General features: G+C 41.1%; 1 protein-coding gene across 12 annotated transcripts in view; it reads right to left on the bottom strand.

The window, feature by feature from the left end:
- Positions 1-13,017, bottom strand: part of TRMT9B (tRNA methyltransferase 9B (putative)) — a 145,716-nt gene that overhangs the window by 21,881 nt on the left and 110,818 nt on the right. For 5 of the 12 annotated variants that reach the window (XM_063337042.1, XM_063337044.1, XM_063337043.1 and 2 more), the window contains exons 1-4: positions 12,497-12,581; positions 11,788-11,942; positions 8,158-8,331; positions 3,750-4,946 (exon numbers count right to left, since the gene is read on the bottom strand). In XM_063337042.1, the coding sequence (XP_063193112.1) occupies positions 3,910-4,946; positions 8,158-8,331; positions 11,788-11,942; positions 12,497-12,528 (1,398 nt within the window). In that variant the 5' untranslated portion in view covers positions 12,529-12,581 and the 3' untranslated portion in view covers positions 3,750-3,909. Of the gene's footprint in view, positions 1-343; positions 2,541-2,560; positions 4,947-8,157; positions 8,332-11,787; positions 11,943-12,496; positions 12,582-13,017 lie in introns of those variants that run through there. The other 7 variants (XM_063337052.1, XM_063337054.1, XM_063337053.1 and 4 more) reach the window with 3 other exon arrangements.

The raw sequence follows: 13,017 nt of genomic DNA, 5'->3' as shown, positions 1-13,017 counted from the left end.
ATTAATTCTGCTGGCCATCCAGCTTTTTGATCATCAACGGGACGTATAGTACTGACATGGTCACAAAACACATTTCATCACCTTTATTTACCTAGTTCAAATAATCACGTTTATAGCTAGGTTGACTATGGCTGTCTAAAGTAAAGACAGACTCCTTGGCTTCACAGCAAATCACTGTGCTTATCTGCTCTGTATCATGTCCATGAGGTCTAACTGATGGAGCAAATAGCACTAACAGAGTCTTCTCAAATTAAACATTCATTAAGAACGTCCCCAGACACAGAGTTTCCAGTGGCCAACGTATTTATTAACTAATCTGAAAGCACAGGATTTCTGTAGGAAATACTATTTTAACCAAGTAGGATTCATTTTCTGTCAAATACTAGAGAATAAGTTGCAGGTATGGACAAAGAATTGACTACGAGCAGTACCTAAGCATGGTTTTAACCGGAAGATTGGAAGATAAACTCAACGGCAGCTGCCAAAGTTCATGTACTGTAAGAATAAAAAATGCTGAATTCATGAAACAGATATACAGTTGTATATATTTAACACTGACACACTTCATTTTCCTGGCGCACTAAAGTAGCCACAAACCCTGTGAAAGTGCTGAGCGAGACAGCGGGCAGACCAGCAGATCCAGCACAATGCCGATACTAACGCAGCCCAACCGGGATATGAATGCATCTGATGGAGACACGACATTGCAGGGAGGACACGGGATCAGAGCCATTATTTCTATTCAGAACCTACCCAGGAGGTTCAGTAACAACGTTCTGCTGGTGGGAACACCCGCAGCTCTTCACTCGGCATTTTAAACCGTGCACATAAGTAACTTGTACATAAACATCTACCAGAAAAAAAATCTGCTAGAATATTTATAGGTTTCGTTCCTCACCTGTGCTTTTAAAATTCCTACACCATAAGCCTGGAAGAAAGTAAATTAGGCACCATTAGTACAAAAAAACCCCAAACCTATATTTCTTCATTTCCAATATAAATATTTTCATGCATTAAAAAAAAAAAACGACAAAATGTCATTTATCAAAGATTGCAATTGTATTAATCCTTCAAAAATAACTGTGTTCAACTGTATCTTTTTTATTGCAGTTGTCCATTTGGATGTCAGAGTAATAAGGTAGCAGCTTTTCTTCAGCCAGTTCAGACTGACGACAGTATCAGTAAATTAAACTGTAAAAAAAAACCCCAGGAAATCTTTTCTCGTGTAACCAAGACTTCTCCACATGCCACTTAAAGCTGGATGAGCAGCTCAGGAGCAATCCCAGCCCACTGCAGTCAGAAGCAGGTTTGTTACTGGCATAACGGGTGAGAATATTGCCCATCTGTCAGACAATAAACGCAAGGACATAATTACCTCTTGCTTTATAACAGTCAGATCTTGCGGTCTGGATATTGCTGAGAGTCTTAGCATGCAAGGACAACTGGGTTTTATTTATTTATATAGACTATAGATTTTTCAATGATATACCCACTTCTCTGAGCACGTTAAGTATGCCTGTAAGCTATTAAAGATTGGGATCACATGGATTCTTCTGGAAATTACATTCTGCCTAAGATGAGCCTCATCAAAAGAGAAACCAATCAAGAGAGACGTTTGCCATGCTCCGAGTGAGGTCATCTGGCTTCTTATGAAATGATAAAGCTGTTACAGACCTGGGCAGCCTCCACAGACAGATGGGAGACTGGATACGGGAATAAAGAATTGAGGTCTGCACGACCTCACGTTCATGACCCCAGCTGACTGACGCCCGGTCAGTCAGAAGGCTGAATATTTGAAAAGAAAGCAGTTTACCAAACCTTCCTTTTCCTTCCCCCAGGAATTTATAACAATACAATTCAAATTTGTATGTGGCGCAACTTAACGGCATCAGCTCAAAACAAGAGATGATCCAATACAGAAATAAATAATTTTGAAAAGCATCTCCAGGCAAGAATCTCTAATCAAACAACGCAAGGATCATCTAGAAACACACAAACAGTTTAAAGTACCTCAGTGGCTTTGAGCTGACGGGTCTTTTCATACAGCTGCTAGAGCAGAAAGTTTTTACTAGAGCCTGAAACACAGATCCAGCCTCTTACAGGGACGGTAAGCCTCTGTTGTGAAGAGAACGGAAGCCTTTTCTTTCTCAGTTTACCCCAGATCTCATCAACCTGCTTGACTGCACCCCAGGGACCCCAGACTATGAGGAAGACAAAGATGATTGTTCTACAGGCATCGGTCCAATAGATAAATCTATAATACATTGCCACGTGGGAATTCTCCTGGGCAGCTACACCAAAAATTACTCAGCACCATCAGGGCTTTCTACTGAACAACCCCAAATCCATCTACTTACAGACTGTAGAAGTTTGGTATTTCACTCCTGTTGCTTTGTAATCAAAGTTATTTGCTCACTGATAGGGCAGACACCTTAATTACGTGGGTCTCTCAAACCGCTGTATCGAAAGGGTTGATCTCTGGGGTGAATCTGTGCAGCTCCATTAAAGGTCACAAAATCAACACCAGCTGAAGCTGTGCCCTGCACGAAGACCACTGACTGTAAATAAAGCCTAAAAATGGAGTAACTTTGTGCTAACGAGGCAATTAGCCCAGCCCAGCCCTGTTTCAGCTGGTAACAATTACAGTATCACTACTGATCTTCAAAAGCCAGCTGGATTTCATCCACAGCAGATACAGCTTCACATTGCAAGATTCCCACCAAAAGGGGTGAGAGTATTTGGGTGTAAAGAACAATATGAGGGTAACTGCTACGATCTAGTACAACTGGATGATGATGGGGCACCACGTTCAGCAAAACTTATGTCTTATGGGAAAGTTGTTTAAGCAATCTATTATCATTTAGGTCTCAAAAGATTCATTTAAACTGCAGAAGACAGGAATTTTGTATTTTATACACAAACTGGACTTGTATTCTCTTCCTATCTATGTTATTTAAGACACCGTTTAATATATATTCTCATGTCAGTGAACGAGGAGAGCAAATATGCCAGCTGACCAGATATGCACTGGAACTTTATTAATTTTATCTTAGCTTCCTGGGCTTATCAAAAAAGATATATGTATCTCAAATATTTGATATTTTGTAACCTTTACATAATACTGATACTCTCACAAATCCCTCCGACTTCCCTGTACACGTAACCAATGAAAAACTACAGCAGCGGAAATTAAGATGAAGTATTTGTGGGAGCTAACGTAGAAAACTTAACCTGCACCTGAGACACACGCTAGATTCTTTCTAAAACAGAAGTCCAAAATATTGCTCAAAATCCGTTCTGTCATTTGCTGCCAAATACACACCTCAAATGACAGAATATGCAGAGCTTGGTTTTGTCCACAGATGTTGCCCATGAACAACCCTACCCCAAACGACGCAGCGCGGGGACCAGGCTTGCTCCCCGTTCTGCAGCGTGCGCTCCAGCAGCGTACAGGCAAGTACGGTTTTCCGACGTCCCTGCGTCTCTATTTGTAGGGCTTCGAGAACGGGGAGCGACGTCGCACGTTTTCAGCGTTTGAAGAACACAGCCTGAACTTCCAACCGCGGGGATATATTCTCACAAAAGATGCCCTGATCCTTGTCTTATAAAAAGGTTTTATTTCTCAATAGAAAAGTATATTTAAAAACACAATTATTTGCTAAAAGCAGTATAAAACTCTCCAGTTTTAACTTCATAAAAGTTTAACAAAACATAAATATTGTTTACCACTTAGATTCCTATATACAGACCTTGCATTAGATAGTTAAATAGGCAGGGAGATAATGACTCAGAAACGAATGGCACACGACTACATGAGATTCAAACTCCAGGTCACACCGCACAACCACAGGAACACCAGGAGCAGCTCAAAATCCTCAGTCACTGAACTCTGCTTTGTTCTCTTCCCAGCTACGTTCCTCTTTTCTCTGCAATAATGCACCAGTTCCCATGGTCGTAGCAGGAAGAAAGTATCCGAAGCTCAGGCACGTTCTCCTCTACCAGGGAGCACAGCTCCCCTTCCCGAAATACATGGTAATAACGCATGAAGGCTTTTGCATCCAACGTGGCATCAGTTTGGTCCCCAACAGACACTGCTGAATCCAGAGCGGAGTCAGTGGAGTCAGCTGTTGAAGTTCTTTTGAGAAACTTGCTGGCATTAGACTTACCAGCACCATCTTTATTGCAACCGCAGCTGTAGTCCCTGTCTTCCACCGGGCCGTTCGTAAATGAAGCTTCTTCACTCTTGCCCCCAGCTACGCTTTGGTGTCCTCCATTTAAACTCAAATCCTTCAGTGCATCTACGGCTGGTGACCACGGTGGTTTTTTGAGAGGCAGGCTTTCCACGAACACGTCATCGTCATCTAAACTTTGTTCTTTTAGCAGTGCCCCGTGGTGACCCAGATCCAAACTGCAGTGGCGCGAGTGCTGAATGGGCAGGGTGCTGTCGGCCCATTCTCCGACATTCTTCGGGGGCTTCGTTTTGTCAGTTTGCTTTCTCAGGGCTGATTCATCAAGTGACCTGGAGAAAAACCATGAGCGGAAAGATCTTCCCAGAGCAGTGTAAAATCGGTTTTCTTCTTCAGAAATTTTCATGCAGCAGGCTCTGGATAAGCAGTGGTCCGTGTTGCGGGCATGTTTTGGATCGGTTTCTGGCTGCAGACTGGTTTGGTAGCTGCAATCAGAGATGACCAGCTGGGCCGGGTCTACGTCTCGGGTTTTTACAGCGTGCACAAACTCAGCCTTATCTCCAGACTGATTCGATTCTGAGAAATGCCGTGAGCACAAGGCCTTGTTCCAAGGAACAAACACGTCTTGTTTCTCAAAGCGACGGTTCTTTTGTTCCATAGCCCAAACATAAATCATCATCTGCCCTCCGGGTATCAATACCCTTGCCATTTCCTTTATTGCTTTGATTCTTCTATGTTTAGTTGAGAAATGATGGATCACTGTGAAAAAGGAAAGGCATTATGTATTGAATATTATTAAGGACATAGCATTTCCGTCTTCAGCCTGTTCTACGTGTCCGATCATTTTAGTCGCCATATCACAAATATCACTCACTGCAAGTCAGCACCAGTGCTGAATGTACTGGTACGACAGTGCAAATTTATCCCAGAATGCTCTCTTTTACATTTCTGTTCAACGGACAAAACCAGGCAAATCCCAAAGAAGGAAATGAATTTAATTTCAAAATAACTCAGGTATATAAGCTGGAGGTTTCTGTTTCTCTACATCACCCATAAAAGATCACAGCATGACTGGCTTTCACTGAGATGCCTGGCCTTTAGGTGAATTAGGTAAGATTAAGTTCGATTTTCGATTTGGGCCACATTTCAGACTTACCTTACTGGAAACAGAAAATCTTTTCACCGTGTAACAAATACAGCAAAAAGTAATATCACGAAAAAGATTCTCTGCATTTTTATAGCAGTGCACTTTCAAAAGAGCTAGTGAGAAAGTTTACACAGAAATATTTTCCATTGCATTAATTTTGTAGAAAGGTGCTGCCTTTATAGATGTTTGTTTTGGAGGAAAAAAAAAATGAAAAAAAAGTATCTCGGTCTACACCCACATGTCTGCGAATGATGATTTTTTGTTACATTATATAATGGTATTAAAAAAATAAAAAGACAAAGGAAAAATACGGCTATTGATCACTAAATTTGAATTTTCTTTCCAGGATAATATCCCCATTTTGAAATTTCACTGCAATGTGAAATGAAGCTATTTTTCAAAATTTCCACACTGTTTATATCTTCCTACTTACCCAAAGAAACCAATTTTAACAGACAATGAATAGTTAAGGCAGCTTTTGCTCCCTAAACTCTCAAAACCACTAACTTGTACTGAGGTTGGTTGTGTTGGTCGTGTTGTTCTACGTGTATTATCAGTACTGGATCTGATTCAAATCAATGATGTAAAGAGGACTGATTCCATAATTTTTTTCAAGTGGACTTGGAGCCAGACACTTCTACATGCAAAACATTCAATCTCCCCATATAACAACATACCGTAATAGCATATGTTCTTAGCTGAAGACATCTCCATTCCTTCAGACAAATAAGATTATCTTTATATGTGCCACTTGACAGTAGCCAATTCTACTTGTAGAAATAGTGTTATTTCAACACTGCAGTTATGACAAGCGTGTCCAACTAGCACCGACTCCATTCAAAACAATGATTCAATTACCAAGGGGAAAAAAATGTAGCTTTTTTACCACAAGCCAAGAAAAGCTTTCTTGGCAATTGGTATTAACTAGGCCCTCACAAGCAGCTGAGAACACAAGATAGCAAACCCTGAGAAGAGTCCCCTGGTCTATATGGCCAGTGTTTATTTCCAAATACTCCTAATGCTTATCAATATTTTCATGAACTTTGCAAAAAAAAAAATTATAAAATTACTATTTCAATTTCTTTAACAAGATGGGGAGAAAGGAACTGATATTTTATCTCATCCTGGAGTTAGGCCATACATCATCACAGAACCTCCTGCAAAGTAATATCAAAACTGACACACACAGTAGAAGCGTGTGAGATTCACAGCATCACAGAATGGTTTGGGGTGGAAGGGACCTTAATGATCACCCAGTTCCAACCCCCTGCCATGGGCAGGGACACCTCCCACCAGACCAGGCTGCTCAAAGCCCCATCCAGCCTGGCCTTGAACCCCTCCAGGGATGGGGCAGCCACAGCTTCTCTGGGCAACCTCTTCCAGTGCCTCACCACCCTCACAGTAAAGAATTTCTTCCTAATGTCTAATGTAAATCTCCCCTCTTCCAGCTTAGTTCACCAGAAAGAAGTGACAATCAACCAACAGAATCTGTGCAAGCTCTATCTAAGCAATTCATTTAATGGATTAAATATTCTTCATCATTAAAATTATATGATCGCTCTGGTGGTTCTGCAAGAAATATAAATCCTATAAACTGGATCATATTAGCAAACTAAGAAGAGTATTTGACTATGTACATAAATACTTGCTATCCTTTGGAACGGGACGTAAAACACTTTCTTTAGAGCACAGGCATACCACGTCTCTATTCAAGAGAGATTAAAATCCATTATTGTTAAATGTATGGAAATACCAACTTTCAATCTTGTCAGGCCTGTAACTGGTATAAAGAGGTGTTTATACCAATATACAGTAGGTGTGCTATCCTTCAAAGGCAGCTGATCTGATAGCACTGAAATTATGCTACAAGACCTGAAATGTGGATAGGGCTCACTGGTCAAATAGCCAACATGAAAGCAAAATAATATAGATACGGCCTGCGTATTAGTCACCTTTTCTTTTACCCTGCGTATGTGAAAAACACATTTTAAAATCCATTTCTATCATAGTTCGAGTAGTTTGTTGATTGCTACCAATAATAGTTATCATTTAAAAATACATTTCTATCATATTTCAGTTAGTTTGTTGCTTGCTACCAATAATAATTATCATGGTTTGTATTTTTGCTGATAGAGAGAAACAGCCTGAAATAAGTTCAAGCAAGAGTAGAGCTAAAAATGTAGACTGTAACTGGGTACTCCAACTGTTCCTCATCTACCCTTTTCCAGTTTATACTTCTCAAATTATGAGTAATATTTCCAAAAGGAGAGGTCAGAGGAGCTAAGATGCAGAGATGCTTCACTCATTTTAGACAACAGGCACTCGTACAGCTCCAAGTTCTTATTTCATGACCATTCTAAGAGAAATTTGTACTCGTAACACGTAATAGTTAACATGATTCAAGTCCTGCTGTAGAGAAAGCAAGTTTTCATTTCAGTGCATTTTGCTGGTCAAAACAGATCCTAAGGAGGAACCCAGAGTTTATCTTGACCACTTAATTTGTTTAAACTGCCAGCAGCCATGTTTATATTAGTTTTTACTTGTTTATAATGCATGCTGGAAGGCAATCTTTTCTGCACAGGGTAAACAACACCACGTATAAGCAAACAAACGATCCAAATACTTCCCTGGTCAACAGTGCCTCTGTGCAATGGAAGTCACTTTTTTTTTTTTGTGTTTACTACATTAATTACAGTAATATCTGCTGCGATTCTCAGAGAATTGTTTCAAACCAAATTTAACTGAAATGAAGACACGTGGGAAGAAAAGGATCCAAAAAACTTCGTACTTGCTGTGGGCCAGAATGCATGTTTGTTGCCTTACCTCCGATGGAAATGACTGCATTGAAGCACTGGTCCCTGAAAGGAAGGTTAAGGTTGTCACACACCAGAACTTCATCGTCTCTCTTCCTTGCAATCTCTACCAACGGTCCACAGTAATCACAGCCGAGATTATACACCTGAGTGTTGACGCTGAGATACTTTCCAGTTCCACAACCTAAAGAAGAGAATAATACATCAGAAGCTGTATGCTGCAAATACTCGCTATCCCTCCCGAAGCAGTGAAAATAAATGGGAAGGCTTTCCTAATTCTAATGTTTCCTGGAAAACAAAATGAGAGGGGTTGCTCCTACTAGCCTAACTGCTGCTGGGTTTGTTTGGACTGTTTGAAATTACGTGTTCACACCATTAGGAGTGTAACAGTACCAACATCACCAACAAAAATACTCATTACGCTGCCCTGCGTAATAGCAGGTTATGTGTATTTTGGGGGGGGAAGAAGGGTAAGTGGGGGTGGGAGGAGGAAGGAGGGCCCCTCTGCAGCCACTATAGCGTATTGTCGAGCAAAAAGCCTACCATGCTGCTTCACACTGAGCCTTTATATAGCCTGGTGTCCCCCTGCCAACGACGAGCATAAACGGGCACCCCAAACCGGATAAGCATTATGGCCCTTTTCCTCAATACCCTCCCAGCTGCCTTCTGCTCAGGGGTTTTCCCGAAGCCAGCGTGTTCAGTCTTTTTAGTGACCTGCAAAAGATCTCTCTTCCAAACACTTCCCCAGCGTTTGCTAAACCTCTCCAGTGCGCCCCATTTCTCCCCGAGTCCTAAACCACAGCTGTCACTGACACAAGTCAGAGGGGACGATTTTAACTTCAGATACAGACTCGGAAATAACCGTGAACCACAAAAGTTCCTGCCATGTCGCAGGCACGTCCTCCTTCTGTCTTCGTGCCAACGCGTTATAATGCATGTAAATGTAATGAACCGTTCCAGAATGTCTCCCACCTAAAAGTATGTCTTCTCAAGGACTCTGCTGTACTAAATTGAAATCTTTCAGAGTGTTCCTCAAGACCGTATGCGTAACAGGCACTTTTCAAGATTAAATTAGGAAACATTCACTGCAGTTATGGGTCAGTAGTGAAGAATAATTTCTGAAAGTTGACAGCCAAGCAACGGGGCAGCAGCTTGGCAAAGAGAACCATCTCAGTGTTGGTAATTCAATTTAAAGGCCTGGAGTTATCTTTAGAAACATCACTGCTTCTTACAGCGCTGCTGCTCCCGTCGATGTTAATGTGCACCATTATCTAGAGAGACAGCACAGGAACTGCTGGAGACCAGCACGACGCTTCAGTGGGGAAAAAAAGAGCGTTTTTCTAAGGAAAAAGCAAGCACTATTCTTTGAAGTAACGCTTGAGAGAAGTGGAAAAGATTAATATTGTTAATACAGTTCAAGGAATGTATGCAATAAAACACGAAGCTGAAGCTCTGCACGCTAGAAAGTGTAGGTTTTAAAATTAGTATAAAGTGTTATTGTCTACTGTGTTTGCAGAAAGAACGCATTTAGTCAAACGTACAATAATTTAGATGACTCGGCTACTTAATACATGGCTTTTGGTGGAGTGCTTTTTAATCACAGTGAGTTTCTGGAAGTATAGGGTCCTCTCTGGAATGAAGCTAAATAATGGCAATACTCTCAGTGCCTCTAAAAATCTACACTTGCAGGAGATTCGCTTTTAAATGAGTCATCAGGAGGTGGATGCCTTCATGAAGCTGTTAGCAATAGCCATGCCATTGTCATTTATTTTGATGAATGAACAATAATAAGGCAATTAGACAAAATGATGCTGTATTCTGTTACCATTGCCATGCTTCGTTTAAAGCTAGCAAACAAAAATATTTTAATAAAAGGTCGTATTAAACAGAAAAGGAAATTACCAATTGAACATCTCATTTTGAAAATTTTGGTGCCGCTAAGCAGCCCTCCTCCCAAAATACACACCATAAATAAACACAACAGTCAGATTCTTGTAAATCTTACTAAATCTCATCAAAGGAGGTACCTTGTGTGCCTTGATGGGAATATTCTTACGGGCAACTGTAAGCATCTACCTCCTCTCCAGATGTATCACATGCATTTAAATTACTTCAGCTGCTACTAAACCAGGGTGATCTTAAGCTTTGGCCAACCAGTGTGATGCCTGCTGATAAACCCTCAAAGAATTTCAGCTTAGCTTCAAATGACTTCTATTGAGGTGACAAAAAATTTTGGCTGAGAAATATCACGTGAAGCTCGCTGTTGAATGAGTGTATGCCACAGGATGTTTCCTGCGATTATTAGTGCAAACGGTGCAGACATGTAAAAGAAAATACATATTCATAGAATCATAGAATCAGTCATAGGGTTGGAAGGGACCTCTGGAGATCATCTAGTCCAGCCCCCTGCCAGAGCAGGGTCACCCAGAGCAGGTGGCACAGGAACGCGTCCAGGCGGGTTTGGAATGTCTCCAGAGATGGAGACTCCACCACCTCTCTGGGCAGCCTGTGCCAGGGCTCTGCCACCCTCAGAGTAAAGAAGTTCCTCCTCATGTTTAGGTGGAACTTCCTATGCTCAAGTTTATGCCCGTTACCTCTTGTCCTGTCGCCGGGCACCACTGAAAAGAGCCTGGCCCCATCCTCCTGACACCCACCCTTTAAGTATTTATAAGTGTTGATAAGGTCCCCCCCTCAGCCGCCTTTTTTCCAGACTGAAGAGACCCAAATCCCTCAGCCTTTCTCCATAAGAGAGGTGCTCCACTTCCCTCATCATCTTGGTAGCTTCAGGTATTTTGGGGGTACTGCTCAACAGCAGCTGGAGAATTGTATATTGTCTTTTGACTGTGGCCTACAAGATCTTCAAAGAATGGTTTTCTCTGATAGGATAAGGCAGATGCATAATCTATGGTGTACTTTTATTACACTTTACTATGTAAAAACACTTTATCAGTCTAAACAGTGAGGAAAATCCAGTGGTGCAAAGGCGCGTCTTGTTTGCAGTGATGTGCTGTATAGCACGGAAGTCATAGCACAAACACAAAGCAAACACACCAGGATCTGGAAACCCCCAAAAATGTCTGGAGATGCAACAGAAAATCAAGATGTAAATTCAACGTGTAGGGAAGATAAGGCCATAGCAGGAAAATGAGGTTTTGGTGCCTGTATTAACGATCACAGGGAGATTCTCAGATCACAATTTTTTTTTTTTAACAGTGATCGCATCAGATTTCTCTTATGTTAAAGTCTTGATAGGAGGAGTTTTAGAACGAATGAAAAGCATTAAATTGCAGATCACCAAGAGATGCAAAGAAACTGAAATAGGAAATAATTGAGCCGTTAACACCATCTTTTTACAAGGGCTCCAGGGGAATGACAGACCACCAAGTCTGTGGGGAAACTGGTAGGTTACGGCTTAGCTCAATCAAAACAAGGCAAAAATCCCATTTACTGGTTACCCGATAAGGAAACAAACCAAGCGGCACATGGCATCTCATATGAGTTTAAAAACAATTTTAAAACAATCTTTAAAACCAATTCAAATGAGTTTTGAAAACAATTGCTCTGAAGGATACAGATGATTAACATACGAAGTACTAAAGCCTACAGGCAATCTCTCCCACCGCCCCAAGGAATGGCTCACCTATGTCAGCGACGAGACTGCCAGGCTTCTGCTCCAGCAGAAAGTTCCGAACACGAGGCCACGCTTTGCTCTGCAGGTCATTAAAGTAGGCAGCTGTATTTTCATACACGCTATGCACGTGCTGCTTTTCTAGCTGGGCAGCCTCATGTTCCATCCTGAAAAGGTAATGAAGAAAGACTACGTACACCACCACACAGCGGAGGCTTTACATTCCTCAGACGTGCGTCATTCAGGACCGTCTACGTTTGCCTTCATAAAATCATTGCACCCACCTAACAGTCATCCTATTTATAAATTGGTCTTTACTGAAAGGGTCTGATTCTATTTCACGAAAAGTCAAGAAAAAACATGAATGTATCACCTTGCCTGAGGAGCGCTGTATAACTGCAGGGGTCTATTCAATAATATGTATATTCCTAAACAACTTCCCCAATATAGTAAAAGCTTATCAGGCGCAAAACGGAGCCTGGATTCAGCCGGAATGCAAAATTATGAAGAACAGGAAGCTAAGAATAGACTTTCCAGTTGCAGCTAAGGCGAGTAGGTAGGCAAACTATTAGTATGCTATTTGAAATATAGCCTGGACCCTGAAACTAAAGCCCCTAAATCACGCCTAAATTATTTGTGGTTTATCTACCCTCTGGATGGGATGAGTTGGGTGAAATTTTTCAGCAATAAAACCATGATTTCCCTGCTCCCACTCCGTTACCTTAATTGCTTCGCAAAGTATTTCAGTTTCATGATTCATTTGAAAAGTGGTATCTTCTTAGACTTTTAACACTACTCCTAAGCCCCTGTAAAACACCAAGTAGATGCGGACACTGAATCCCTTTACGGAGAATCTTACGTCTTCCTTAAGATTTCCCCTCATCTAAGTGCCAACGGGGTCAGACCTTAATACCTGATGGAGGCCGATGAGATTGCTTTTCGAAGTGTTAAGGCATTCTTCAAACTCATTCAAACTGCCTGTTTATTCAGGAAATACTCCTTTCCATTATTAAGACAGAACTTATTTAATTGTCCAAGTACTCAGCAGAGATTAAAGCCTGTTTCCAAACTTCTTTCAAGAAACTAAGCAATATATTCTCAAGATGAAATTACAAAAGTGACTCCTTTGGCTGCATTTGAAAATGTCAGAAGCAAAGACTTTAAACACACAAGTTCTTTTGTTTTCCTTGATTTTCAAATAATATATATTTTCAAATCATAATAAGCAGTATTTCTTTCTGT

The sequence above is a fragment of the Chroicocephalus ridibundus genome, chromosome 5, assembly GCF_963924245.1.
Source record: "Chroicocephalus ridibundus chromosome 5, bChrRid1.1, whole genome shotgun sequence".
NCBI lineage: Eukaryota > Metazoa > Chordata > Aves > Charadriiformes > Laridae > Chroicocephalus > Chroicocephalus ridibundus.
This window is presented reverse-complemented; position numbering and strand designations above follow the sequence as displayed.